General features: G+C 48.0%; 3 protein-coding genes and 1 non-coding gene across 7 annotated transcripts in view; 3 read left to right on the forward strand and 1 right to left on the reverse strand.

Annotated features, from left to right (window-relative positions):
- The window catches only part of CPSF3 (cleavage and polyadenylation specific factor 3), a 34,708-nt gene extending 32,896 nt beyond the window's left edge, over positions 1–1,812 (forward strand). For both annotated transcript variants that reach the window (XM_061154789.1, XM_061154790.1), the window contains one exon: positions 1,630–1,812. In XM_061154789.1, the coding sequence (XP_061010772.1) occupies positions 1,630–1,731 (102 nt within the window). In that variant the 3' untranslated portion in view covers positions 1,732–1,812. The remainder of the gene's footprint in view (positions 1–1,629) is intronic.
- Positions 1,813–7,399: 5,587 nt separating this feature from the next.
- IAH1 (isoamyl acetate hydrolyzing esterase 1 (putative)) lies at positions 7,400–18,790 on the forward strand. Its single transcript, XM_061154796.1, has 6 exons — positions 7,400–7,505; positions 9,542–9,594; positions 14,305–14,453; positions 16,583–16,744; positions 17,346–17,467; positions 18,374–18,790. The coding sequence occupies exons 1-6, from the start codon at positions 7,425–7,427 to the stop codon at positions 18,554–18,556; spliced, it is 750 nt and encodes a 249-aa protein (XP_061010779.1). The 5' UTR covers positions 7,400–7,424; the 3' UTR covers positions 18,557–18,790.
- On the forward strand, positions 13,551–13,622 carry TRNAF-GAA (transfer RNA phenylalanine (anticodon GAA)). The gene has a single exon. It is a non-coding gene; the product is annotated as a tRNA-Phe (tRNA).
- A 76-nt stretch (positions 18,791–18,866) lies between the features above and the next one.
- ADAM17 (ADAM metallopeptidase domain 17) overlaps positions 18,867–24,179 on the reverse strand; it is a 41,945-nt gene continuing 36,632 nt past the window's right edge. For all 3 annotated transcript variants that reach the window (XM_061154793.1, XM_061154794.1, XM_061154795.1), the window contains 4 exons: positions 23,646–23,724; positions 22,574–22,662; positions 21,025–21,075; positions 18,867–20,576 (listed from right to left, as the gene is read on the reverse strand). In XM_061154793.1, the coding sequence (XP_061010776.1) occupies positions 20,226–20,576; positions 21,025–21,075; positions 22,574–22,662; positions 23,646–23,724 (570 nt within the window). In that variant the 3' untranslated portion in view covers positions 18,867–20,225. The remainder of the gene's footprint in view (positions 20,577–21,024; positions 21,076–22,573; positions 22,663–23,645; positions 23,725–24,179) is intronic.

Raw genomic sequence — 24,179 nt, forward strand, 5'->3', positions numbered from 1 at the left:
TCCACTAATAATTAAAGGAAATACAGATTTAAAGCATGGGACATCACTGTTTCTGTGCTTATATTGGCACAAGTTAAAAAGGGTGCTATGACCCAGTAACAGTGAAAGAAACTGGGAACAGTGACTTCCAGGGCTATTTTGGACAAGGAGGAGGCTGGAAGTTGGGTGTTGCATTCTTTCTGCAGGGTGGTTTGGTGATCTGCATCCAAAGTCTTCAAAAAATAAATACTTTTATCTACAATTCCACTTGCTGGATTTACCCAAAGAAGATAATTAGGCAAGTGAGCAAAAGTATCTATAAAAGGATGTCTGTTTTAGCATTGATTATAACATAGAACGGAGAAGGCAATGGCACCCCACTCCAGTACTCTTGCCTGGAAAATTCCACGGATGGAGGAGCCTGGTAGGCTGCAGTCCATGGGGTCGCTAAGAGTTGGACACAACTGAGCGACTTCACTTTCACTTTTCACTTTCATGCATTGGAGAAGGCAATGGCACCCCACTCCAGTGTTCCTGCCTGGAGAATCCCAGGGATGGGGGAGCCTGGTGGGCTGCCGTGTATGGGGTCGCTCAGAGTTGGACACGACTGAAGCGACTTAGCAGCAGCAACAGCAGCATAATGTAGAAAAACTGCAAGAGACCTACATTTCCAAGAGTAGGATCTAATAAATAAAACAACTGAAAAAATAATGTGTGTTATACCCTTATAATGATACTATATGTATAGCCACTAGGAATGATTTATTAATGTGCAAAGTTGTCCACTTACATTATTGAGTGGGAGGGGAAAGTTACAAGATAGCAAGTATGATAAATTATCCCATTTTTGTTTTAAAGGAATGTGTGTATAACCAGAAGTCTAGAAGATTATATACTGAAAGGTTAACAGTAGTTATCAGTAGGTCATAGAATTAAGGGTGTTTTCATTGCTGAATTTTTACATAAGGGGTATTTATTGTGTGACAAAAATTCTTTTAAGCAGCTTAGTAATTTGTAGTTAAGAAATAACTGGGAGATGACTGGGCTTCCCAGATGGCGCAGTGGTAAAGAATCCGCCTGCCAGTGCAGGAGACGTGGTTTCGATCCCTGGGTCGGGAAGATCCCCTGGAGGAGGAAACGGCAACCCACTCCAGTATTCTTGCCTGGGAAATCCCACGGACAGAGGAGCCTGCAGGATACAGTCCATGGACTCACAAAGAGTTGGACGTGACTGAGTACGCATGCACAGGAGATGATGAGTGAATAGAGATCAAATTTAATACCAGGTGTTGAGTAGATGACCGCATCTATTGTTTGCTCAGTATTTCAGTAATTTGTATTGCATAGACTAAATTCCTTGGAGTATCACTTGCTGGATCAAAACACAGGCTGTGAAGTAAACAGTTCTCTCAGCTTTCCTGTTATTCTTTTTTTCCTCCCAAGTTAGCCTCTAGTTAGACCCAGTCGTCATGCCACTGGGGATCTGTGCATCCAGCTGCAGGCACACAGATGTGCAGTGCAGCCATTCTGGCTTTTGGTAATCCAGGCCCCACCCCCTTGGGAACCAGTTGTTTTTAAAGAGCATTAGTTTACCTCGTATATAATTCTAGACACTTGTGTTAAAAGGCATGTCTGTGCTCTCACTTTCAGACTGTAGAATGTGAAGAAGGCAGTGAGGATGACGAGTCCCTCCGAGAAATGGTGGAACTGGCAGCCCAGAGACTGTACGAGGCCCTCACACCCGTCCACTGACAGCCTCTCTCTGTCGGCGTTCAGCCTTTTGTAATGCCTGATTCTACTTCTGTTGCTTAAAATAAAATACATTCATTTCTCTGGGGTAGCCTGTTCACTTTCGATGGCAACTGGCCTTTATCCCAGCACCTTGAATACTGCTAAATCACCACCAAATTTGTCCATTATTCTCGCACTGCTGAATAAACCGCTGTTATTGATTCTGCTTCTAGGCATGTATGCAGCTCCCTCAGGAACTTCAGATCTGTTCCCAGCAGCCGGGTCAGAATGTCTTATGTCCCTTTTAAGGAAAGGTAATGTGTGATGGTTTGAGTTTTCATTTATGTCCTCTGAATTTGAATTACTAATTAGAGATTATCGCTTAAAAGTTTTAAGCCGCCTTTCTATTCCTTCCCAATATTCTTGCCAAATTCGTTAATTTATAGTTTGTAACATTAGGACTTTAGAGATTCAATATTATTTTCTTTGTATAATTCAATTCAGAGATATTCAGAATAGAATTTTTGTGACTCAGGTTCAAGGGTTTTATTCTTATGTTGTCGAATTGTTTTATGCGTAAAGTAATCAGTAGTCCAATTTTCTCAAGTACAAGTAATTTAGACTTGCAAGTAACCAGAGTGTTGGGTGCTGTGTGCTGAGGGCTCAGGCCGGGGCTGCTTTCTCAGGGAAAGGGCCTGATTGCTCCCTCTGAACGAGAATGAGCACAGACGGGGGCCAGCTCCTCAAGTCGCAGCCCAGCTGCAGAGCTGTGACACTCACTGTCAGGCTCAAGCCTCCACTCATCCAGTCACTGTTTAGTTCTTCCCTGTGCTTCGGTGGTGCACGTCAGTGCCTGAATCTGAATTTTTGCTTGAAACAAAATACATCTATTTCTATAAGGTACTCTACTTTGGCCCAAACCAGAGGTCTAAGGGTCACCTTTTATAAGTGGCATTTAAGATTTTGTTGAGATAGATTTAAAAACATTTTTAAGTTAATACACACTTGTGTTATCTTTACAACCCAGGTCATATACAGCGAAAAGAGCAAGTCCTGTTTCCCAGTCCCTCCCCCTAAGGTACCAATTTCAGTTAAGGATGCTGAGCTGCTCTTGAATCTGCACTGTGGCTCTGAGTCCAGGTCACTTTCAACCATCTGGTTCCTGCCACAGTGTTTCTTCTCTCCCTATGATTGATTCCTAAAATAACAGACCTGCCCTCAAGCCACCCCTGCTGGGAATCCTGCAGGGCTTCTTCACCTTAATTAGGGTGAAGTCCAAACCTTAACTTGGCCTCACAGGGGGTTCTCAACCCTGGCTGCACATTGGAATCACGTGGGAAGCAGTGACGCTGTGCTGATGCCCACATCCCACCACCTGCAGTGTAGTTAACTGGTCTGCAGTGATCTACTTCATCAGCACACTCTTAAAGCACTCAGGTGATACTAGTTGAAGCCGAGCACTCCCAACCTAAAGACAGGGTCCCTGCCTGCCTCCAGCTCCAGCCACTCCCCCGACACTCCACGTCCAAGCCACGAAACCGACAACTTTTCTAACACACGTGGCTTCCCTGCTGGTCTTCCCCTTAAGCTCAGTTCTTTCGGGACATCCTTCTGGCTCACTTCGATCACAACTGTCAAACTTCATGGCTATGACTGAGGTGACAAGGACTCTCCTTTGAGCAAACATGGGCCAGGCTCCTCTGTCTTCTAAGCCTCCACTTTGGGTCCTACTCTTAGCCCCTTTAGATCAGTTTTAGTGAGAATCCCACTGAGTCGGTTTAACAAAAATTCTTCACTATTGATCTAATCACCCAGAATAGCCGCTCAGATTCCTCATCCTGATATCACCCTACCCTGCCTTCAGTGTGAACCCTGTCAGGGAGATTTATCCTCCCTCCTTGTGGTTTCACATTCACCTGACCCCTCCCCCTGCTCCTTGGCTACAGACCCCCACTCTTCTTTCTTATATCCAGAGTTTAGTTAGGTCCATAAATCAAGGTAAATTGGAAGTGGTCAAGCAGGAGACGGCAACAATGAACACTGACATTTTAGGAATCAGTGAACTAAAATGGACTGGAATCAGTCAATTTAACTCAGATGACCATTATATCTACTACTGTGGGCAAGAATCCCTTAGAAGAAATGGAGTAACCATCATAGTCAACAGAAGAGTCTGAAATGCAGTACTTGGATGCAATCTCAAAAATGACAGAATGATCTCTGTTCGTTTCCAAGGCAAACCATTCAATATCACAGTAATCCAAGTCTATGCCCCGAACAATAATGCTGAAGAAGCTAAAGTTGAACGGCTCTATGAAGACCTACAAGACCTTCTAGAACTAACACCCAAAAACGATGTCCTTTTCATCTATAGGGAACTGAAATGAAAAGTAGCAAGTCAAGAGATACCTGGAGTAACAGGCAAATTTGGCCTTGGAGTACAGAATGAAGCAGGGCAAAGGCTAACAGAGTTTTGCCAAGAGAACACACTGGTCATAGCAAACACCCTCCTCCAATAACACAAGAGAAGACTCTACACATGGACATCACCAGATGGTCAATACTGAAATTAGATTGATTATATTCTTTGCAGCCAAAGATGGAGAGGCTCTATACAGTCAGCAAAAACAAGACCAGGAGCTGACTGTGACTCAGATCATGAACTCATTGCCAAATTCAGAATTAAATTGAAGAAAGTGGGGAAAACCACTAGACCATTCGGGTATGACCTAAATCAAATCCCTTAATGTTTATACAGTGGAAGTGACAAATAGATTCAAGGGATAGATCTGATAGAGTGCCTGAAGACCTATGGGTGGAAGTTCTTGACATTGTACAGGACGCAGTGATCAAGACCATCTCCAAGAGAAAGAAATGCAAAAAGGCATAATGGTTGTCTGAGCAGGCCTTACAAATAGCTGAGAAAAGAAGTGAAAGGCAAAGGAGAAAAGGAAAGATATACCCATTTGAATGCAGAGTTCCAAAGAATAGCAAGGAGAGAGAAAAAAAAAAGCCTCCCTTAGTGATCAGTGCAAAGAAATTGAGGAAAAAAAACAATAGAATGGGAATGACTAGAGATCTCTGCAAGAAAGGACAGACATAGTAGGGACCTAAGAGAAGCAGAGGATATTAAGAAGTGGCAAGAATACACAGAACGATACAAAAAAGATCTTCATGACCCAGATAACCACTATGGAGTGATCACTCACCTAGAGCCAGACGTCCTGGAATGTGAAGTCAAGTGGGCCTTAGGAAGCATCACTACGAACAAAGCTAGTGGAGGTGATGGAATTTCAGTTGATCTATTTCAGATCCTAAAAAATGATGCTGTTAAACTGCTGCACTCAATATGCCAGCAAATTTGGGAAACTCAGCAGTGGCCACAGGACTGAAAAAGGTCAGTTTTTATTCCAATCCCAAAGAAAGGCAATGCCAAAGAATGCTCAAACTACCGCACAATTGCACTCATCTTAAACGCCAGCAAAGTAATGATCAAAATTCTCCAAGCCAGGTTTCAATAGTACATGAACCATGAACTTCTAGATGTTCAAGCTGGATTTAGAAAAGGCAGAGGAACCAGAGATCAAATTGCCAATATCTGCTGGATCATCGAAAAAGCAAGAGAGTTCCAGAAAAACATCTACTTCTGCTTTATTGATTATGCCAAAGCCTTTGACTGTGTGGATCACAACAAACTCTGGAAAATTCTGAAAGAGATGGGAATACCAGACCACCTGACCTGCCTCCTGAGAAACCTGTATGCAGGTTAAGAAGCAACAGTTAGAACTGGACATAGAACAACAGACTGGTTCCAAATAGGAAAAAGTACGTCAAGGCTGTATATTGTCACCATGCTTATTTAACTTATATGTTGAATATATCATGCAAAATGCTGGGTGGGATGAAGCACAAGCTGGTATCAAGATTGCCAGGAGGAGGAAAAAAAAAAAAAAAGATTGCCAGGAGGAATATCAATAACCTCAGATATGCAGATGACACCACTCTTATGGCTGAAAGCCAAGAACTAAAGAACCTCCTGATGAAAGTGAAAGAGGAGAGTGAAAAAGTTGGCTTAAAGCTCAACATTCAGAAAACTAAGATCATGGTATCTGGTCCCATCACTTCATGGCAAATGGATGGGAAAACAGTGGAAACAGAGACTTTCTTTTGGAGGGCTCCAAAATCACTGCAGATAGTGACTGCAGCCATGAAATTAAAAGACGCTTGTCCTTGGAAGAAAAGTTATGACCAACATAGACAGCATATTAAAAAGCAGAGACATTACTTTGCCAAAAAAGGTCCGTCTGTTCAAGGCTATGGTTTTTCCAGTGGTCATGTATGGATGTGAGAGTTGGACTATAAAGAAAGCTGAATGCCGAAGAATGGATGCTTTTGAACTATGGTGTTGGAGAAGTCTCTTGAGAGAGTCCCTTGGACTGCAAGGAAATCATTCCTGAATATTTATTGGAAGGACTGATGCTGAAACTGAAACTCCAATACTTTGGCCACCTGATGGAAAGAACTGACTCACTAGAAAAGATCCTGATTCTGGGAAAGATTGAAGGCAGGAGGAGAAGGGGCTGACAGGATGAAATGGTTGGATGGCATCACTTACTCGATGAACATCAGTTTTAGTAAGCTCCGGAAGTTGGTGATGGACAGGGAGGCCTTGTGTGCTGCAGTCCACGGGGTCGCAAAGAGTCAGACACGACTGAGTGACTGAACTGATGAAGTCTACCTCTGTCCCCTACTGCAAAATCCCACCAGAGTCCTTCCTGGGTAGTCTGCTATACTATCTTTAGCAAATGTCTTAACTTTTTTTTTTTTTAAACTGAGGTCAAAAGGTTGGATGCCTCATTCAATTAACAAGGGATAGCTGTGATGAATGAATCCCTTGGAAGTCCTTGCTATACCGCTCGTTAGTTCTTCAAACGACTTGCCATTTGCTCAAACACCTGAACCCACCTTCGCGGGGTAGATGTTGGATCTGATTGCAGCGCCACATCGCTCTTTCGGGGTTGTCTTCCACTCGCAGAGCCTACACTGGATACTAGCCAGAGGGCGGGCGGATGCAGCGTCGCCTCATCTGTCTCGGGGAGTCAGTGGGCTTCCGGACGACAGGGTCACCACGCGCCCACGCATCTAACGGCTCGGATAATGGAATAAAAAGCTAATGAATTTCAGGAGGCTGAGTTTTTGTAAACTGACAAAAATGAGCTCTCCAAGAAGCGACAGCTAGCGCATGTCTTAAAAGTGACCTCCAAAGAAGCATCCGCCTGCAATGCGGGAGACCTGGGTTCGATCCCTGGTTTAGGAAGATCACCTGGAGAAGAGAAAGGGAACCCACGCCAATATTCTGGCCTGGAGAATCCCATGGACTGTATAGTCCTTGAGGTCGCAGAGTCGGACACAACTGAAAGACTTTCACTTGGTCTCCAAAGGAACCCGCTCCTGGAGCCCCTAAGGGACCATCCAGGAAGAAGAGCCAACCAGCAAATACCTGCTGGCGAAGGCTTCGGACTGCGCAGGCGCCTCGTCCTCCCGCCGGCCCCGCCCCGCCCCCGGCTGCTCGCCCCGCCCCCGGCTGCTCGCCCCGCCCCCGGCTGCTCGCCCCGCCCCCCGCTGCTCGCCCCGCCCCCCGCTGCTCGCCCCGCCCCCCGCTGCTCGCCCCGCCCGGATATCCGGCGTGGCCCCGCCTCCCGGCCGTCGGCATCATGGCGTTATGCGAGGCTGTGGCGAGCGGGAGTCCTCTCCTCTGGCCTCGGGTTCTGCTTTTCGGAGACTCCATCACTCAGGTGACCGCCGCTCGGCCCCGCGTCCAGTCTGCGGACCCCGGCTCGGCCCCCTCGGCCTTCCCGCGCCCCTTGGGCCTGCGGCCCCGGCCGAGAACCGCGGGCCTGGATTCTTGGCCTATCCCTGGCTCCCATTTCCCCCGACTGTCCCGGGGTTGCGGGGCCGCCTCCCCCCGCAGCCCGCCGCCCCCAGGCCGGGCGCCTCCGAGGCCGGCAGCGTGGGCCCCTTCGTGACACCGCGCCGGTGTCATACGGTGTCACGTATGGTATGTCAATGTATGTATGTCACATACATACGGTGTCTCGGCTCATTTCTCGGCCTGGGAGTGACGGCCTCGGGGGGCGGCACGGCCTCGCAGTACTAGACCCCGGTCTCGTTGAGTCTTGGGGAGCCCGTTTGACAGATGAGACCGTGTGCGGGCGCGTTTAGGGGCTCGTCCGGGCCGCCCCTGGGCTCACTTTTTTTAAAATTAATATATTTTTTATTGAAGGATCGTTGCTTTACAGAATTTTGCTGTTTTCTGTCAAACCTCAACATGAATCAGCCATAGGTATACATATGTCACCTCCCTTTTGAACCTGACTCCCATCTCCCTCCGCATCCCACCCCTCTAGGTTGATAAAGAGCCCCTGTTTGAGTTTCCTGAGCCATACAGCAAATTCTGAAAAGGGACTTTTAAACTCCCTCACAGCAGGAGCAGTGCTCTGTAGCCCAGAGCTTCCCTGGGCCGGTAGCCTGCACAGGTCCCAGGGTGGGGCTAAAGCACTTTCTGCAGTTTTGTACTTCCTGTCACCTCCATGCAGAAACGCTGGAACCAGTTCACCTCTGTGCTTCCTCTGATGGAACAGGTTGATCCAGGAAGAGATGCTTCCAGGTGTTACAGGGTTCTTTGCCTTTCCCTAATCAGTGGGCAAGAGACCAGTCAAGGAATTCAGGCAAGGCTTGGTTGAAGCTCCTGGGGCCACATGGAGGGAGTGAAAGCAAGTAACATGTTCCCTTGCTTGCTCCTGAAGGTGGGGCAAACTGGTTCCTTAGATGGGGTGAGGGTAGGTGTGTTTCGGGGTCCCGAGGCGGGTGGCTCAGGTGGTTTGCCCCACCCCCAAGTGTGTTGAGTGCAGGGGGCACTGGGCAATACCATGCTTTTGCTCGTAACAACCCGCTTTTGTTCCCAGCTCTTCAGAAGTGGCAGTTGGGTTTTTGTTCTCTTTGTATCTTGTCCATAACTGGCCCCACCTTGGCGTGGATGCAGCCATTTTTAGCCCCTTACCGTGTCTTTTTATTTTGTTGCTCCCGTGTCCAGAGGCATACACTGCAGCAAAGAGCCAGATCATGTTTTTACCCAATATTATTTCAGCTCTCATCAGAGGAAAAATAAATGTTCTTAATTCAGGGAAGGAGTTCATTTTAAAAATGACCCTCTTGCGGCTTTTGTTTCTTATTTTTCTCACATTCAGATATGACTTCTTAAACCAGTTTTATTTTTAGGCTTCTAAGGACTTTCCAAATTCCACAAGGGAATGTATATCAAAAATACTCTGAGTTCTCTAATTTCCTTATTAATTCAACTATGGTGAGATAGTGTAGTGTGGGTTTCATTTCCTAACTAGACAGTTGATTTTATTTCTTGTACCTCTCAATTATCTTTTCTAAATAACAGTGACTCTAGTATAGGTCTCAATAAGATGCAGCTGGGGACTTCCCTGGTGGTCCAGAGGTTAGGGCTCTGTACTTCCACCACAGTGGGGGTGTGAGTTCACTCCCTGGTCAGGAAACTTAAGATCCTACGTGCCTTATGGTGTGGCCAAAAAATAAATAATAAAATGCAGCTGACTGGCTCAAATCCTGTTGCCAGGCAAGACCCCTCACTTGCAGAGTGCTGCTGCAGTTTGCAGCTATGGTAATCCCTGAAATGACCTCGGAGCAAAGTGAATGGTGCAGACCAAGAAGTCAGAGAACGCGCAGAGAGAACAGGACAGGGGCTGCTGAAAAGATTGTCCTGATGACATGGATAAGTAGTAACCGGCTTTTCTTTCTTCAGTTTTCTTTCCAGCAGGGTGGATGGGGAGCGTCACTGGCTGACATGCTGGTCAGGTGAGAATAGTTTCTAGATTGGTGCTTGAGTGCTTATTGGTGGAGAAGAGAGGGAATGATAGTGCCAAACAGTAAGTCCCTCCTCTCTTCCTCTTTTCGGCCTTTCCCAGTTGGTGTATGTAAAGGGGTGGGGGAGGGGGGATAGCACTCAGGTTCAGTTAAAACTTGGCCACTGCATGAAACCGAACCCTCAAAGTTGTGAAAAAATGTATCAGGGGTTTGGATCTAAAACATATGGCTATTCACTATCTAAACAAGTTCTTTTTCACTTAACGGCAGATACGACCTAAATAATTAGCAAGGAAGTCAAATGAAATAATACAAAATATGTCCTGAAACTACAGTTGGATTCCTTTTTGGGTAGAGACTTTTTTCCTCCCAAATTCACTTTATAAAACATAACAGAAAAAAAAAAAAAATATATATATATATAGCAGAAATAGTGGGGGTGGGGAGAGAGAAATAGTGATGATTTTGACATTCCATTTGCCAGAATTCATTTAAGCATATGCTAATGGATTATTAAAAGGAAAACATGTCCCAGTTCAGAGGTTAAGAAATATTTAGAAACATTTCCACATTAGAAACAGGAGACACCAGGATTTGTGGTTGGGTTTCGGTAAGCTGATCATCAGTTTGCTTTTTCCCCTTCGGAAGAAACAACAAGCTGGGTGTCTGCCAGCTTTTACTACTTGATAATTTTCTTCAGCAGTATAACTAACACACCAAGAAAATATATTTAATGTAATTTCTGAATTTGAACTGTGTTTTAAAATGTCTTCATTTCTTCTTCATCCCCTAAACCAGAAATGAAAAAAGTGACCTTCCAGCTTTTTCTACTTACAAATGCTTTCTCTGTTTAAATTGACTTAATCTAAAAGCCCAAAAGTGTCGTTTCATTCCTGTTTTCTCTCATGTAAGAAGGGTAGGAGGTTCTAATAGCTAACTTTATTGAGTGCTTACCAGGTGCCAGAGAGGTTAAAATACTTCATGTTTATTATCTCATTGAATCTTTACAACTACCGCATAGTACAGCTAGGGAATTCTCCCATCCATTTGGTGCTGAGAAATCTAGGGTGGAGAGAGGTAGGTGAGGTCACCCAATAGCAAGTGTCAGGTGGCGTGGCCTTGAGCCCAGGCTCCTCCCCTCTGGGGACAATGGGGACCCTGCCTTCCTGTTGGAGGGTGAGTAAGCTACTGGGTGCTGCTCAGTCAAGAACCTGGCTTGTAAGTGCTCAGCAAATGCTAGCTTTTGTTTTTAGTAATTCAGTACTTGTTTAATTGATCAGTTAGCCTTTTCTGATCAAATAGAAGATACTGAAAAGAATAGTCATTCCAGTCATCTGAAACTCTAGAAATGTCTGACCAATAAATGTTTTCTGAATCGTTTTAGTACTACAATCTGGTCGGAACTGTTTGTTTACTGATGTGATGGCTAAGTGAGTGACTGAAAGTCTCTCAGTCGTGTCCAGCTCTTTGCGACCCCGTGGACTGTATAGTCCTGGAATTCTCCAGGCCAGAATACTGGAGTGGGTAGCCTTTCCCTTCTCCAGGGGATCTTCCCAACCCAGGGATTAAACCCAGGTCTCCTGCATTGCAGGCGGATTCTTTACCAGCTGACCCACAAGGGAAGCCCAAGAATACTGGAGTGGGTACCCTATACTTTGACCAGGGATCTTCCCGACCCAGGAATCGAACCAGGGTCTCCTGCATTACAGGCGGACTTCCCTCGTGGCTAAGATGATAAAGCGTCTGTCTACAATGCTGGAGACCAGGGTTTGATCCCTGGGTCAGGAAGATTCCCTGGAGAAGGAAGTGGCAGCCCACTCCAGTACTCTTGCTTGAAAAATCCCATGGATGGAGGAGCCTGGTGGGTTACAGTCCTTGGGGTCGCACTGGACATGACTGAGCGACTTCACTTTCACTTTTCTTTACCAGCTGAGCTATGAGGGAAACTTGTGATTGTTAAAGACCATTTAATTAGAAGCTAGTTAATTTTCAAAACTGAGAGTAATTGTAGGGAATTCCCTGCTGCCCAGGACGCAGATTCAATCCCTGGTCGGGGAGCAAAGATCCCACAAGCCACGCAGCCAATAAATAAAGAAAATTATGTGTATTTCTTAAAGATGAAGTTGTAGACCATGTATGGATATGTCACATTTTAAAAGCATCTTGTGACAGAACTGAGCGGCTGTGGCTGACCCACAGGGAGGCCTGTGTGGGCTGAGATCTCCCTGATCCTGGCTCTGCCCACAGAGCCTGCCTTCCCTGGGCTCTCTGACCTCAACCAAGGCCACGAAAGCCTGTTGTGAACGAAAATACCGTGTGGAACAGAGACTAGAAGCTTGGCAGCAGGGGTTCCTCATGTGGGCGTCCTGAGCCCACCTTCTCCCAACAGGCAGGTCCCTGGAGCAGCCAGGAGGCCACGCGGGGAGCAGCGTGCCCAGCGTCAGAGGCGCCGTCTGCTTCACGCCGATGTCCACAGTCCCGGCCTGCCCTCCCTTTCTGTAATGCTCCTTTCCGTCCCACCGACAACTGCCCTTTGGAAGGACACGTTCTGTCTTTAGCCATTTGAACACTTGGTATGAATGTTTTTTGCAGACCTAAGCCCGGAACTGATTTGATTCAGTTAAAACACTGAATTAACTTACCTAACTTCCAACTCTGCACATTACTAAGAATCACCTTGCTGTAACTGCCCTTCTGTACTGCCTGGATGAGCGTGCGTGTGCACTCTTGCACCGGACTCTACGGCCCCATGGACTGTAGCCCACCAGGCTTCTCTGTCCATGGGCTTCTCCAGGCAGGAATACTGGAGTGGGTTGCTATTCCTTTCTCCAGAGGATCTTCCCGACCCAGGGATCCAATCTGAGTCTCCTGTGGCAGGCTGGTTCTTTACACTGCGCCCCCTGCCTGCATGGAGAGCAATACACTTAAAATAAGAAATGGAGTCCCATAGGGACATCCTGAAGTTTTAGCTTTAAGTAAGATCTTTGTATATTCAGTACAAAAGCATTTTAACAATTCTTAAATCTACTTAAATGCTTTTGAAATTTATTGATATGTTAATATTTTGAATAATTCTTTTAGCCTCTGAACTTAAATTCCTGTTGTTAGCCAAGAATTTGTGTGAAAACCTTGCTTAATTTTCCAGTTTCTTTAGCTATTTGAATAACATGGGCACTATATAGTGTGTTAGTCAATCCAGACCTTGGATATTCCCCTTTTAGACAGGAAGTGTAACAGTTTCAACCCTGGGCCTCACTAGCAGTTTTTTCCTGGTTCCCAGCCTTATTATGACTTTTTTTTTTTTTTTAATCTATAATGGCTGGCATTTATTGAGATCCTTATATAGATAGATCTGGCCACTATGTTTTAGTCGTCAAGTAACCTAGCAAATGAAGTATTAGTGTTCATCTCTCAGTGGTAGGGAGACAAGCCAAGGGAAACTGAGTGGCCAAGGCACCCTTGCTGGTTGGGGCGGCGAGGTCTAGCCACTGGCCGCTGCGTCACTGCCACACCACGCGGGCGGGGGCGGCTCTGCCTCTTGTTTTTTAAGTGCAGCAGGGACTTCACCACTGGATGGATGTGATACAGACTACAGACTTACCAAAATTCTAGAGTGCTCCCCTGTCAAATATTCTCAGTGGAGGCTTTAGAATGGCTAGTCAGTTTTTTGCAATCATTACACACCAAGACACAAGACTCAGAAATAAATGTCCCTGAATTTCTGTTGTCATCGCTCCCAAGACTCGCAGATGCTGAGCTGTCAGAGCAGAGGCCCTCCTCCTCTCTTGGGCCTTTGGTGCCCCAGCTTCTCTGCTTAGTTGCTTACATGTAAGAATTTGAACCAGACAACAAAACTGACCACATCAGTTTGCTAAACCACAAACTGAACTCTGAGATGCATTGGGGAAAAAAATTGTTTTAATGAGTAACTGGAAACATCTAGGGCTTCCCTGGTGGCTCAGAGGTTAAAGCGTCTGCCTGAAATGCAGGAGACCTGGGTTCGATCCCTGGGTTGGGAAGATCCCCTGGAGAAAGAAATGGCAACCCACTCCAGTATTCTTGCCTGGAGAATCCCATGGACGGGGGAGCCTGGTGTGCTACAAGTCCATGGGGTCGCAAAGAATCGGACACGACTAAGCGACTTCACTTCACTTGAAACATCTACAAACCTACCAAAGGTCATAGCTACTCAGTGTTAGCTCCATTTCCATGGTTGGTTTTTTCAGCGTTCCATATAGTATTGTGAATCAACTGGTTTAAACTGAAACACAACTAATCTACTAAATCAAAACCATGGGGTGATAGTGATGGTGGCAGTGTCGTTGATGACCTGAACAAATGCCCCCACTGGTGGCTGCTGTAGACAGCAGGGGACACATGGACAGTCTCTGCCTTCTGCTCCTTTTAAAAGCGCCCCACCAACCAGACATGGCATCAGCAAGTACGTACAGCCCCTTTGTCTGTACTTCACAACCTCTGTCACGGAGGCCTAGGCAGACTTCCCTCGGTCTCGGAACCAGGAAGGAGTCTGACGTGCCTCAGTCAGGCCCTGCCCCAGTCCCACACGGTGAAGCCCGGGCAGCGTCAGCCACCGGGCACTGCCCACCTCCTCACAGACACACCCCTTCCCTCACCAAAGCGTGGCTGCAGGGGGCTGGAAACAGTTCTCTGCCCACAATTCACCATTTTTTTTCATTTCAGAAAATGTGACGTCCTGAATCGTGGATTTTCAGGTTACAACACCAGATGGGCCAAAATTATCCTCCCCAGACTCGTCAGGAAGGGGAGCGGGCTGGACAGCCCAGTGGCTGTCACAATTTTCTTTGGTGCCAATGACAGTGCGCTCAAAGGTACAGCCACTTGCGTTTCCGTAGTCCGTTTGTCACTGTTTTCTGTTACAGCCAACTTAAGTTTCTGCACTTTTTTCAACTGTTTTCATTATCTCCCAGGAGGTAGTTTTGCCAAACTTACAGTGGGTTCCCCGAGTTTACTTCCAGTAATTTCTTCTGTCTTTAATGTCAGTCAGTTTTACCCCCAACTTCACAGAGGCCTGAGTCCTTGGCAGACCTGCAGTTTCTGGAGTTTCATGCTTTTGGACTCCATCTGGGCTGCGCTCAGTTCCTGAGGTCCCTCTTTAGCTGATGCAGTTGGCAGGAGAGAGCCCGCTGTAACACGTCGAGGTGCGACTCACTGACGGAGGAAGGGCCACTCTGGGCAGCAGCGCGGGAAGCAGGTCCGAACAGGAGGCGTGTCTCCGTATTTTTGGAAGAACTGTTGCCATGACTGGAGGCACAGCTGGCCAGCGCAGGCCCCTTTTCCTTCCCTGCTTGTGAAAGGAGGGCCCTCTGATCAGAGTACCTGAGAGGAGCAGAGGCTTCTCTGGTGCCCCGCCCCCTCCACAGTGCAGGTGGGGCCCTCAGGTGGGGCTGAGAGCAGGGAGGGGCAGCTGCCAACCGTGATGAAGGCTTCTTGCGCCTGTGAGGTTATAAACTACAGGTGTTGGCAGAGACTGGAAGTGCTCTCCGTGAGACAGAAATTTCCCAAAGAAGGAATTTCTTTCAATTCAGGCCAAGGAAAAACAAGTATGAAAACAGTGGAGGAAATTGCCAAGGAAAAAAATATAGATTTATGAAATAAACTTAAAATAGCCTATGTCACAAAAAAGAAAATGAGGAAAGGAAAATTAAGGAAAATATTTGCAAAAGCATGACGACAAAAGGTTAATGTTTTTAATGTAGAAATCGATCAGAAAAATATTCACTCCAATATATAAAAATGGGCAGAGGCAGGAACAGATGGATCACAGCAGGAGAAATGTAATAGGCAGTACATGTTTGAAAATGTAATGCCTTCCGTCATGCACAAAATGAAAACTGAGTCAAGGAATATTGGCATTTTGACTCACATCAGTGGGTTTAAGCAGCATTACTACAGCTGCCAAGCATGGAAAACAGGTGCTCTTGCAGGACCGGAGGAGGGGTGGGGACAGGGAGGACTTGAAATCTTTCTGGAAAGCTCCCATCCAGACCCCCCTCATCTAGAAACCTGGCCAGCCAGGTCCATGTGCAGAGACGTCTCTGCTCTGTTATTTACAACAAAACGTTGGCGTGCTGCACAGTGAGGAAGTAGAAGCATTCACTGTGGTCACCCTACAAGCCAGCACCAGGTTCCTGAGGACTCCTTGTGGACACACATGCTCATAATGTATGTTTAACAAAAAACAGTATGAAAAACAAAACAAAAACACAGTATGGTCATTTATCTTTAGTGTGATCTGTCTTGTCTTTTTTTTTTTTTTTTTTTGAAGTATACATATTGGCTTGGAAAGGACTGAAAAGAAATATGACCAAGTGCCCACACTGGTTTTCTAGGGGGTAGGATCATGAGTGCTTTCACTTTCCCCCTGAATTACACTCTGGGGGGTTTGCAGAAAGCCTGCAGCGAGCCTGTGAGCCTGTCTGGAAGGAACCCTCGCAGTGGTGACAGCTGTGGCTTCGCTGTCACTGAGCTCCCTCCCGGCAGGCCCCGTGCTGTGAGTCCTGACCCTTGCTGATGTAACCTCACAGCAACCCCGTGAGCTCCACCCTGCTGTCACCCCATTTTACCAGGAGGAAATGGAGGGCAGGAAGGTGGGTCATTTGTCCAAGGGCACAAGGCCAACCAGTGGCAAAGCCAGGCTAGAACCTGGGCAGGTTCCCTCCACAGCTCGGGTCTCATTTACAAATCCAGCCTATTGGGTTCATGACCACAGAACAGAAAGCAGGAGAAGCAAGCGCACTTACAAGGCTCCAAGCCAGGGCCGCTGAAGTCCGTTTTATGAAGAACCCCGCGCTGGAACTCTTCCCCCTTCCCCACCCTCGGTGCCATACAGTTCCCTGGTGACGATCGGGGCCCACCTGTGAACATGCATCAGCCTGACCTGTCACCCCTTAAAACAACCCTGCTTTGGGGCTGAAGTGTCCGCCTCCCTCCCGAACAGACGAGAACCCCAAGCAGCACGTGCCCCTGGAGGAGTTCGCGGCGAACCTGAGGAGCATGGTGCGGTACCTGCAGTCCGTGGACGTGCCCGAGGGCAGGCTCATCCTCATCACACCACCCCCGCTCTGTGAGGCCGCATGGGCGCAGGAGTGCCTCCAGCAAGGTGAGAGTGGGCTCCCGGACACAGGGCTGCGTCCTCTGGGGTCTGTAACTCCTGCTTTCAGTCAACAGAGGTCACAGAAGAGCTCCCATCATGTTTCCTGTTGACAGAAAGCATGTAGGGGCCAGCCCTTTGCAGAGAAACTGAGTGAGCGCTGTGGTCTCATCCGGCTCTCACCTCCTCTGGTTCAAAGTCGATGGGTGGCTCTTCCCCCGTCCAGCAGTGGCCTCTCATTCCATATGCCAGTTCAGGCATGTGGGCCCCGCAGTCTTCCCCACACACCCCGTGCTGGCCCCCAGACTGACTCCATCCACCTCCAACCAGGGCTCTAGCCAGGCAGCTCAGGTCTCCCCGCCTGTCTGTCTGGTGTCCCCTAAACGCCCTTCATGGCTCCATTGGCCTTGGTTCCGTGCTGGGGAGCAGGACACACGTGATCTGCGAGGCCCGTCCTGTGCCCCCTGTGAGCCCCATGGTGGGCCAGCTCGGGTCCGTCAGCAGGTATACCCATTACCCTGCGCTGAGAAGCCCTCCAGGTCATAGGACTTGCACAGAGGGGCCAGCTCCTGGGTATGTTGGTTGCACCTGGATTCTCTTTTCTCAATAGGCTGCAAATTAAATCGCCTGAACTCGGTTGTTGGTGAATATGCCAGGGCCTGTTTACAAGTAGCCCAGGACTGCGGGGCTGAGGCACTTGACCTGTGGACCCTCATGCAGAAGGACGGTCAGGTAGAGTGGAGTGCACAGTCCTGGCGGGGACCCAGTGCAGAGGGTCGGATGGGTGGTCCTCTCCCCCGCTGGGTTGGATTGGATGCGGGGGAGGACCTGGAGAGGCTCCGGGAGAGAGTGTAGTCGCAGCGGCCCTGGCTTGGCCATGTTCTCTCCCTGCATTCAGCAGCTGGCATCTTGCTCTGGGAACCCCTCTGACAGGAGTTGGCACACAGTGAGACGAATGAGCAGTAAATGGTCAGATGGCGTGAGAAAGTACTGCTGCTAGAGAAAAGGGGCCAGTGGCTCTCAGTGCATCACGTCCAAAAGAACTTTCCAGGGGTCTAGAGCTGGGAAGGTCTTCCTTGGCGGTTACCTGCTCGGACTTCATCAGAGCAGAGGAAACTAAGGCCCAGGAGCGGTGTAGCCTGCAAGTCCTGAGCCAGCTCCCGATTCTGCCAGGCGGGGCGGGGCTCAAGCAGAGGGGGAAGACCCCTCCCCAGAGGGGAAAGGGCTCCCATGGTCAGTGTTCCTGAGATGGGGGGCCATGGGGGGTCTGGACTCTTGGCTGGATGGTACAGATCGTGCACCTGTCAATATAATATCCAGACTGAAGAGTCAAGACAGCTCAGGGCCCAGTGTGTCCAGCTGTTTTTCACGAGTTTCACTTTGTTGATCCCAGCCGAGTGCTGTGTTCACTCACTGATCTCTTCTCCCATCTGCTGAGCCGGAAGGACGCGTCAGCTCAGGTGCTCTCTGATGCTGTGAGCTTGGGGCGCTCCGTGTGTCCTACGTAGATGGTCGGGGCCTCCGCAGAGGACGGGGGACCTGGGACGAGCTAGGGCAGCTCCAGAGGGCTGCCAGTCAGGCTGGGGGCCCGCCAGCAGACCAGCACACGCCTTTAATTGAGTTCTCTCCCCCTCACAGGACTTTTCTTCCTATTTGTCAGACGGACTACATTTATCAGCAAAAGGAAATGAGTTTGTATTCTCCCATCTCTGGCCTTTGATAGAGAAGAAAGTCTCCTCCCTGCCTTTTCTGCTCCCCTACTGGCGAGACGTAGCAGAAGCAAGACCGGAACTCAGTCTCCTGGGAGATGGGGACCACTAGTCACTGAGAACCAGGTCCCACTGTCTATCTACAGAACATGAAGTCGCTGGTGCACAAAGACCCCAAGATAAGTGGCCAAACGATTTTTTTTTTTAAACGTTTCAAGTCTTTTGCTCCTGACTTTGGAACAAAAAGTACTATCTGCCACCAAGATGAATAAAATCATTAGAATTTTCTTAGGACAGCTTTGTACCTAGGTATATCATGTTTTGATAATAAATATTTATTGATTGATGCAGGTGTCATCTGTGCCACAGCTACAAAATATGCCCAGAGCAACTTGTTAATAAGTGGAAAAAAAGATAGACAGTTTTGTTTCTTAAAAAGTCACAATTTTATAAAAAATGGTTTTCTTGCATTCACTCATACATACACCCACACACCCCACTCACCTTCTATCTGATTGCAGAAGTGTAACTACAATGTAAGAATATCATGACTAGTTAAAGAGAGCAAATACCATAAGGTACAGGTTCAAGTATTAGTGTAACAGGTATCTGCGTAACAAACGTCCTTAGGAAAAAGGATATGATTTGTCACAGGTTTGGATGATTGCCCTCAAAGCTTACAAGTTATCTCAGTTAAAATGTGTTGGCTGGTGAGCACATTTCAGTACTTAGCAGGGGAAAAAAGCTTTTAAAGCAGATCAGAATTCAACCTGATGGTTTTTATCCTTCACATAGTGAACGCAGACGTTACTGAAGCACTAGATCAAGAACAAACACAGGTGAATACCAAGGGTTTTTAGAAGTCAGTTGTGTGGGAAGAAAGCCCCAGGCCAGCACATCACACCCCGTTCCTTTGGCAAGAACCATCTCACATACCCTCTTGGCCACTAGTGTTTGAGCAGAGGCAACCATACTCTTACTCTGAAGTAGTTCAGGTTTCTGAATGGCAAATGTTTTAAGAGCATGATAACAGTGCTGATACATGAAGATACAAAAAAAACTGCCCAAGCTAACTAGGGTCCAAAAACAGTTGGGAGGATTTTGTAGATTCATTTGGCTATAATTTGTAACCTTCACTATAAGCTAGATTGTTTTAATTCTAGAAATTAGAAATTCTAACAATTTAGAATTAAGAAATATTAACCTAACTAACTTAATTCCCTTCTTCTGTTACAAGTTCTAGGTATTACCTAGAACTACCTAGAAACAGAACCCACATTTTGGAGATAATGTATAACTTGGTTTTATCTCCCTTTGTCTTGAAGGTAAAAGGGAAATCTGTGTCCTGTTACCCTCACACACAAACCACTAAATGCCTATGTTCGCCAGGTCATTACAGTGTATTTAAAAAAGAAACTGATCATCTCCCTAATCAGTGCTGTTCTCAATGTAAAAAGTTAATTTACAAAAACGTAAATATTCATAACCTAGTCCAGCCATAGTTTCTGCTTCTGCACCACAGGTTGAAAGATAAAGATCAAAAAAACTAAAACCTGAAAGCCTCAAAGTAAGCCAGATTCACCTTACCTCTTCAAAGGAAAAGGGCCTGACCACACCAGTATTACGTATGCAAAGGAAGTCCAAACACATGACCAGCATCTGCTGTGAAGTCACTTCCTTATTTCTCTCAAATCCTCACAAAAAATATGCAGTGATTTGAGGTCAAATTCATAAAAAATATTCTGTCCACGAAGTCAGAGAGCCCAGTATGCGGCTGGGAACTAGCACTCGGTCTCCTTGCTGTCCACGCGGTTCTGACGCTGCAGCTTGAATGATGAGGCCTTTTCACTTCTGGTGACCGGATGATCTGTAAGGTCCTCAAACGACTTGGCGGCTGCACTGCTATTTGGGAAGGGATCCTTCTCAAAGCCATCCTCGTCGGCATGCGAGTCTGTGCTGGGGTCCTCCTGGATGGTGTCCATCCGCTGGTGGTCCAGCTTTGGGGCCAGGGGTGCGGAGGGCACGGGGGGCATCACTGGGGTGGGCTGCAGGCGACCAGGGGTCTGGGGCGCAGGAAAGGGCTTGATGATGCGCACCGATGCTGAGTCCATGCTGCTCAGCATCTCGACGTTCTGGAGAGACACGGGGCAGGGGGTGAGCCCCACCAGACGGCCGCACCTGTCAGCACCCTCATCCCCGCCCACCTTCTGAGGAAAGCAATTAAACAGCTGCCAAGTGTCCTGACAACCCGTGTGTGAAGACCCAAGAGAGTCAGAAGAACCCTTGTCAAGTTAAGATCCCAAGACAGGAAAAGCTCTCCAAACGTGAAAGTAAGTCAGCGCTGAACAGCCAACCACTCAGGGCTGCAGGGAGGGCAAAGCGGCGCTCCTCTGTAGTATCAGTCTCCATCCAAGAGACTGACTAAAAGGTCACCATCAAGAGAATGCACGTTCAAATCCTGCCTGCCAGAGAACGGCCCTCCAGCCAAAGAAGGCGCAGCTGGGGAGGCCAGTGAAGGTCTCTGCTTAGCAGGCCTCCAAACACAATTGAAAATGACTTCCTTTTGTGTGAGATACTTACACTGGGGTGGAACAGAGACAGAGACTCAAACTGCTTATCCAGTTTCTTATCCTAGAAAGACAAGAAGAGTGGAGTCATTCCTACAACCTGCTCAGTACAGGCTCGGTCCTCCTAAGCCCCTCCTAACAGCTAGTGAAGAGCTAGCTTAGAGCTTGAGTCGAAGGAAGAGTGAGCAGGTCCAGCAGGTGAGAATGTGAGTTCTACTCAAGCTTGAGGGGTTCTGCCACAAGTGTTTCCTCTTACACTTGAAGGAAGTATGCTTTTTGGTGTTAATTGCAGAAATAGGCAAGGTTTGCTGTTTTTCTGAGACTCGCCTCATGCCCTCGGCAGGAACAACCAGGACACCTCCGTGCATGCTCCGCATTCAGAGACGAGGCTGACCCTGAGGGCAGCCCTGGGAGGTGGAGGGGCAGGGCCCACGGCCTCACTTGGCACTGACCTCAAAGTGCCCCACACCCCCCAGCCTCAGTACTCTTCTCAGTGTGTCCTGAGCTTCTGTGGCCCAAACTCTGAGAGGGACTAGGCCTCAAGTCATACTGTGGAAGGCTGGACACACGGTCCCCGCCTCTGCCCTGCTCCCTGTCTGGGGCTGACTAGTGACGGGTGACCACGGGCGAGGCGGGAGGCCGAGCCCAGGCCTGACTGCCCTGACCATCTTCTGTGCTTGGAGACCAGCCACTGCGCGCCCTCCTGTCGGCAGCTCTGCTCAGAAATCAAAGGCCGGGCCTCCGTAGTGGGTGGTACTGTTGCCATGTGTCAGAGCTTCAACTCTTAACAGAGCTGGGCTTGAGCAGAGGTTGCCTCAGGCCCACCAGGCTCATCAACCTGAGGAAGGAACCTCACGAGACAGCGCCGTGAGGGAAGGTGGCCAGGGCCAGGAAGACTGGAATTCCCTGCATTGGAACTTCCCAAGTGCTCACAGGAGGGACCCTGCTCAGGGGTTTCAGAGCAAAAGCCTGGAAGCCTGGGTCTGAGTTCCTCGTCTCTGCACAGCAGGCAGATCCTCACTTTCCCACAGAAGCAAGGAGAATTGATTTTTAAGAAAACTTATGAAGTACTGGAGCTTCTCAAAGTGCAACCAAGCTTGTTAGCTGTTACTTGTCTTGAACAATCAAACGACTGCTCCATGTCCTCACAGGGAAGGATCCGAACACCCCAAACGGTGCTGCCGGGACCCTGGACGAGATGGGGCAGTGTCTCTGGACGGCTGCTGGTTGCCATCTGCGCTGTGACAATAGCCTGAAAATGCTCGTGCCGCAGCTTCACTCAAAAGTGCTAGACAAGTCCAGCTACAGAGTCTCTGGTGCTTAGAAAGTATAAAATCCCTCAGAAATTACACACAAGAACAAAACGGCCACACACAAAAAATACCATTTTTAAAAATTTAGTCTTTTAACAAGATATGCTTTCCTAGGGGTAACACCGACAATGTCATTAGAAACAGGTCAGAGTTTTCTAAGACTAAATTTTATCTTTTCAAAACAGCTCTATGGCTAGAGGTGCTCAAGTTTAACAAAATATTTCAATTACTTAAAAACTGGTGACTTACCACACAATGGACCAGAATGCTGAAAGGAATCCAGAATATCAAGGAGAAAACCAGGACGGAACCGACGATGTTGTCTGCCAGAAACTTCCCTGTGAACAGTTCCAAACAGTGAATGTCCTGAGCAAGGACTCAGGAGTCAAAAAACAGCATTCTTAGAGTATCATCAGGTGTTGGGGGCACAGACTGCCAGCGGGGTACTGCGATGGAGCCGGCACTGAGAGGCCGGACCCATGCCACCCACACGAGACCTGAGCACCTCCCCACACACGGGCGCTCTCCCCAGAACAGCCCAACGCACTTGTGGAGGACACGTCACATCATGGGCGGCCCACCGGTCCCCAGAGGGATGGCCCGGGGGGATCCTGCTAGAGGAGGCTCGTACTAGGAACAATGCTCGCCAAGACAGTGCTGCTGCTGTCTGGGCCCCATGGTTATTTCTGGGACTAAACTCAATTATGCATCCTAGAGGACATAGTGTGCATCCTCACTTGTGGAAAATCTGAGACCCACTTCTAAATAAATGATTCTCACATCAAGCAGGATTCTGGCAATCTACAGCTTGCAGTCTACAATCTGATGCACTGCACATTTATGCTGTCAAGAGTTCATTTCCAGTAAAGCAGTCTGTAATTTCTCTTCCCTTGTCTGAAAATCTGTGCATCCATGCTATAGGGGTACAGACCTGTAAGTCCCATTTTTTTTTTTTTTAAGCCAACCAAGTCATTTCAGAACGTAAGTGGTGACTGTTTCCCTCCTCTATTGCAGGACTGTTAGTTGCTCAGTCGTGTCTGACTCTGTGACCCCGTGGACTAGAGCCCGCCAGGCTGCCCTGTCCATGGGGGTACTCCAGGCAAGAACACTGGAGTGGGTTGCCATTTCCTTCTCCAGGGGATCTTCCCAACCCAGGGATTGAACCTGGGTCTCCTGCATTGCAGGAGGATTCTTTACCCACTGGGTCACCAGGGAAGCCCACTGCAGGATTCGGGCATATCAGTCTGAAACCACACTTTCTTACGTTGTCAGGGAAGTCAGCTCAGTTCTAAGCAGCCTCCCACCCGGGGAAACCACATACCGAACGTATTGATGCTCAGCTTGTCAATGAACTCCCAGAAACGCTCGATGACATCCTGCACTCGCTTCTCGCATTTGCCCTGAGAACAGAAAACGTCAGGTGTTACCTCAAGGGCCATGGGTTTAGAAGGAACGTGGGCTTCCTTCATGTTGAAACACATAACGTGAAAAGGGATCCACCTGTGACACATTGAGATGAGGACCTAAAGTCCGTTTTTATAAGTGAATTTAGAGTCACCAGAAGACAGACTCCAGAAAACCAGTCTGTTAAAGATGGGTCAAATCAAGTAAAGCTGCACTGATCACACACACACAAACACACACCCAGAAGCCTGCAGAAGCCTCCCAAGCCCCTAGCAACCCTCTTCTGTGAGCGTGCCAGGATAGCCGTGTTTCTATAAGGAGCACAAGGATCTGACGAAGGTGGGTCGGGCTGCCGGCAGGTCGTTCCTACCTACTCTGTACCCATTTCAAGGTCAGAGCCCACAGTTCTGCAGCATAAGTTTTACAATTAGCAGAGAAAACCAAGTGGGAA

This window comes from Dama dama, chromosome 11 (genome assembly GCF_033118175.1).
Source record: "Dama dama isolate Ldn47 chromosome 11, ASM3311817v1, whole genome shotgun sequence".
Classification (NCBI taxonomy): Eukaryota; Metazoa; Chordata; class Mammalia; order Artiodactyla; family Cervidae; genus Dama; species Dama dama.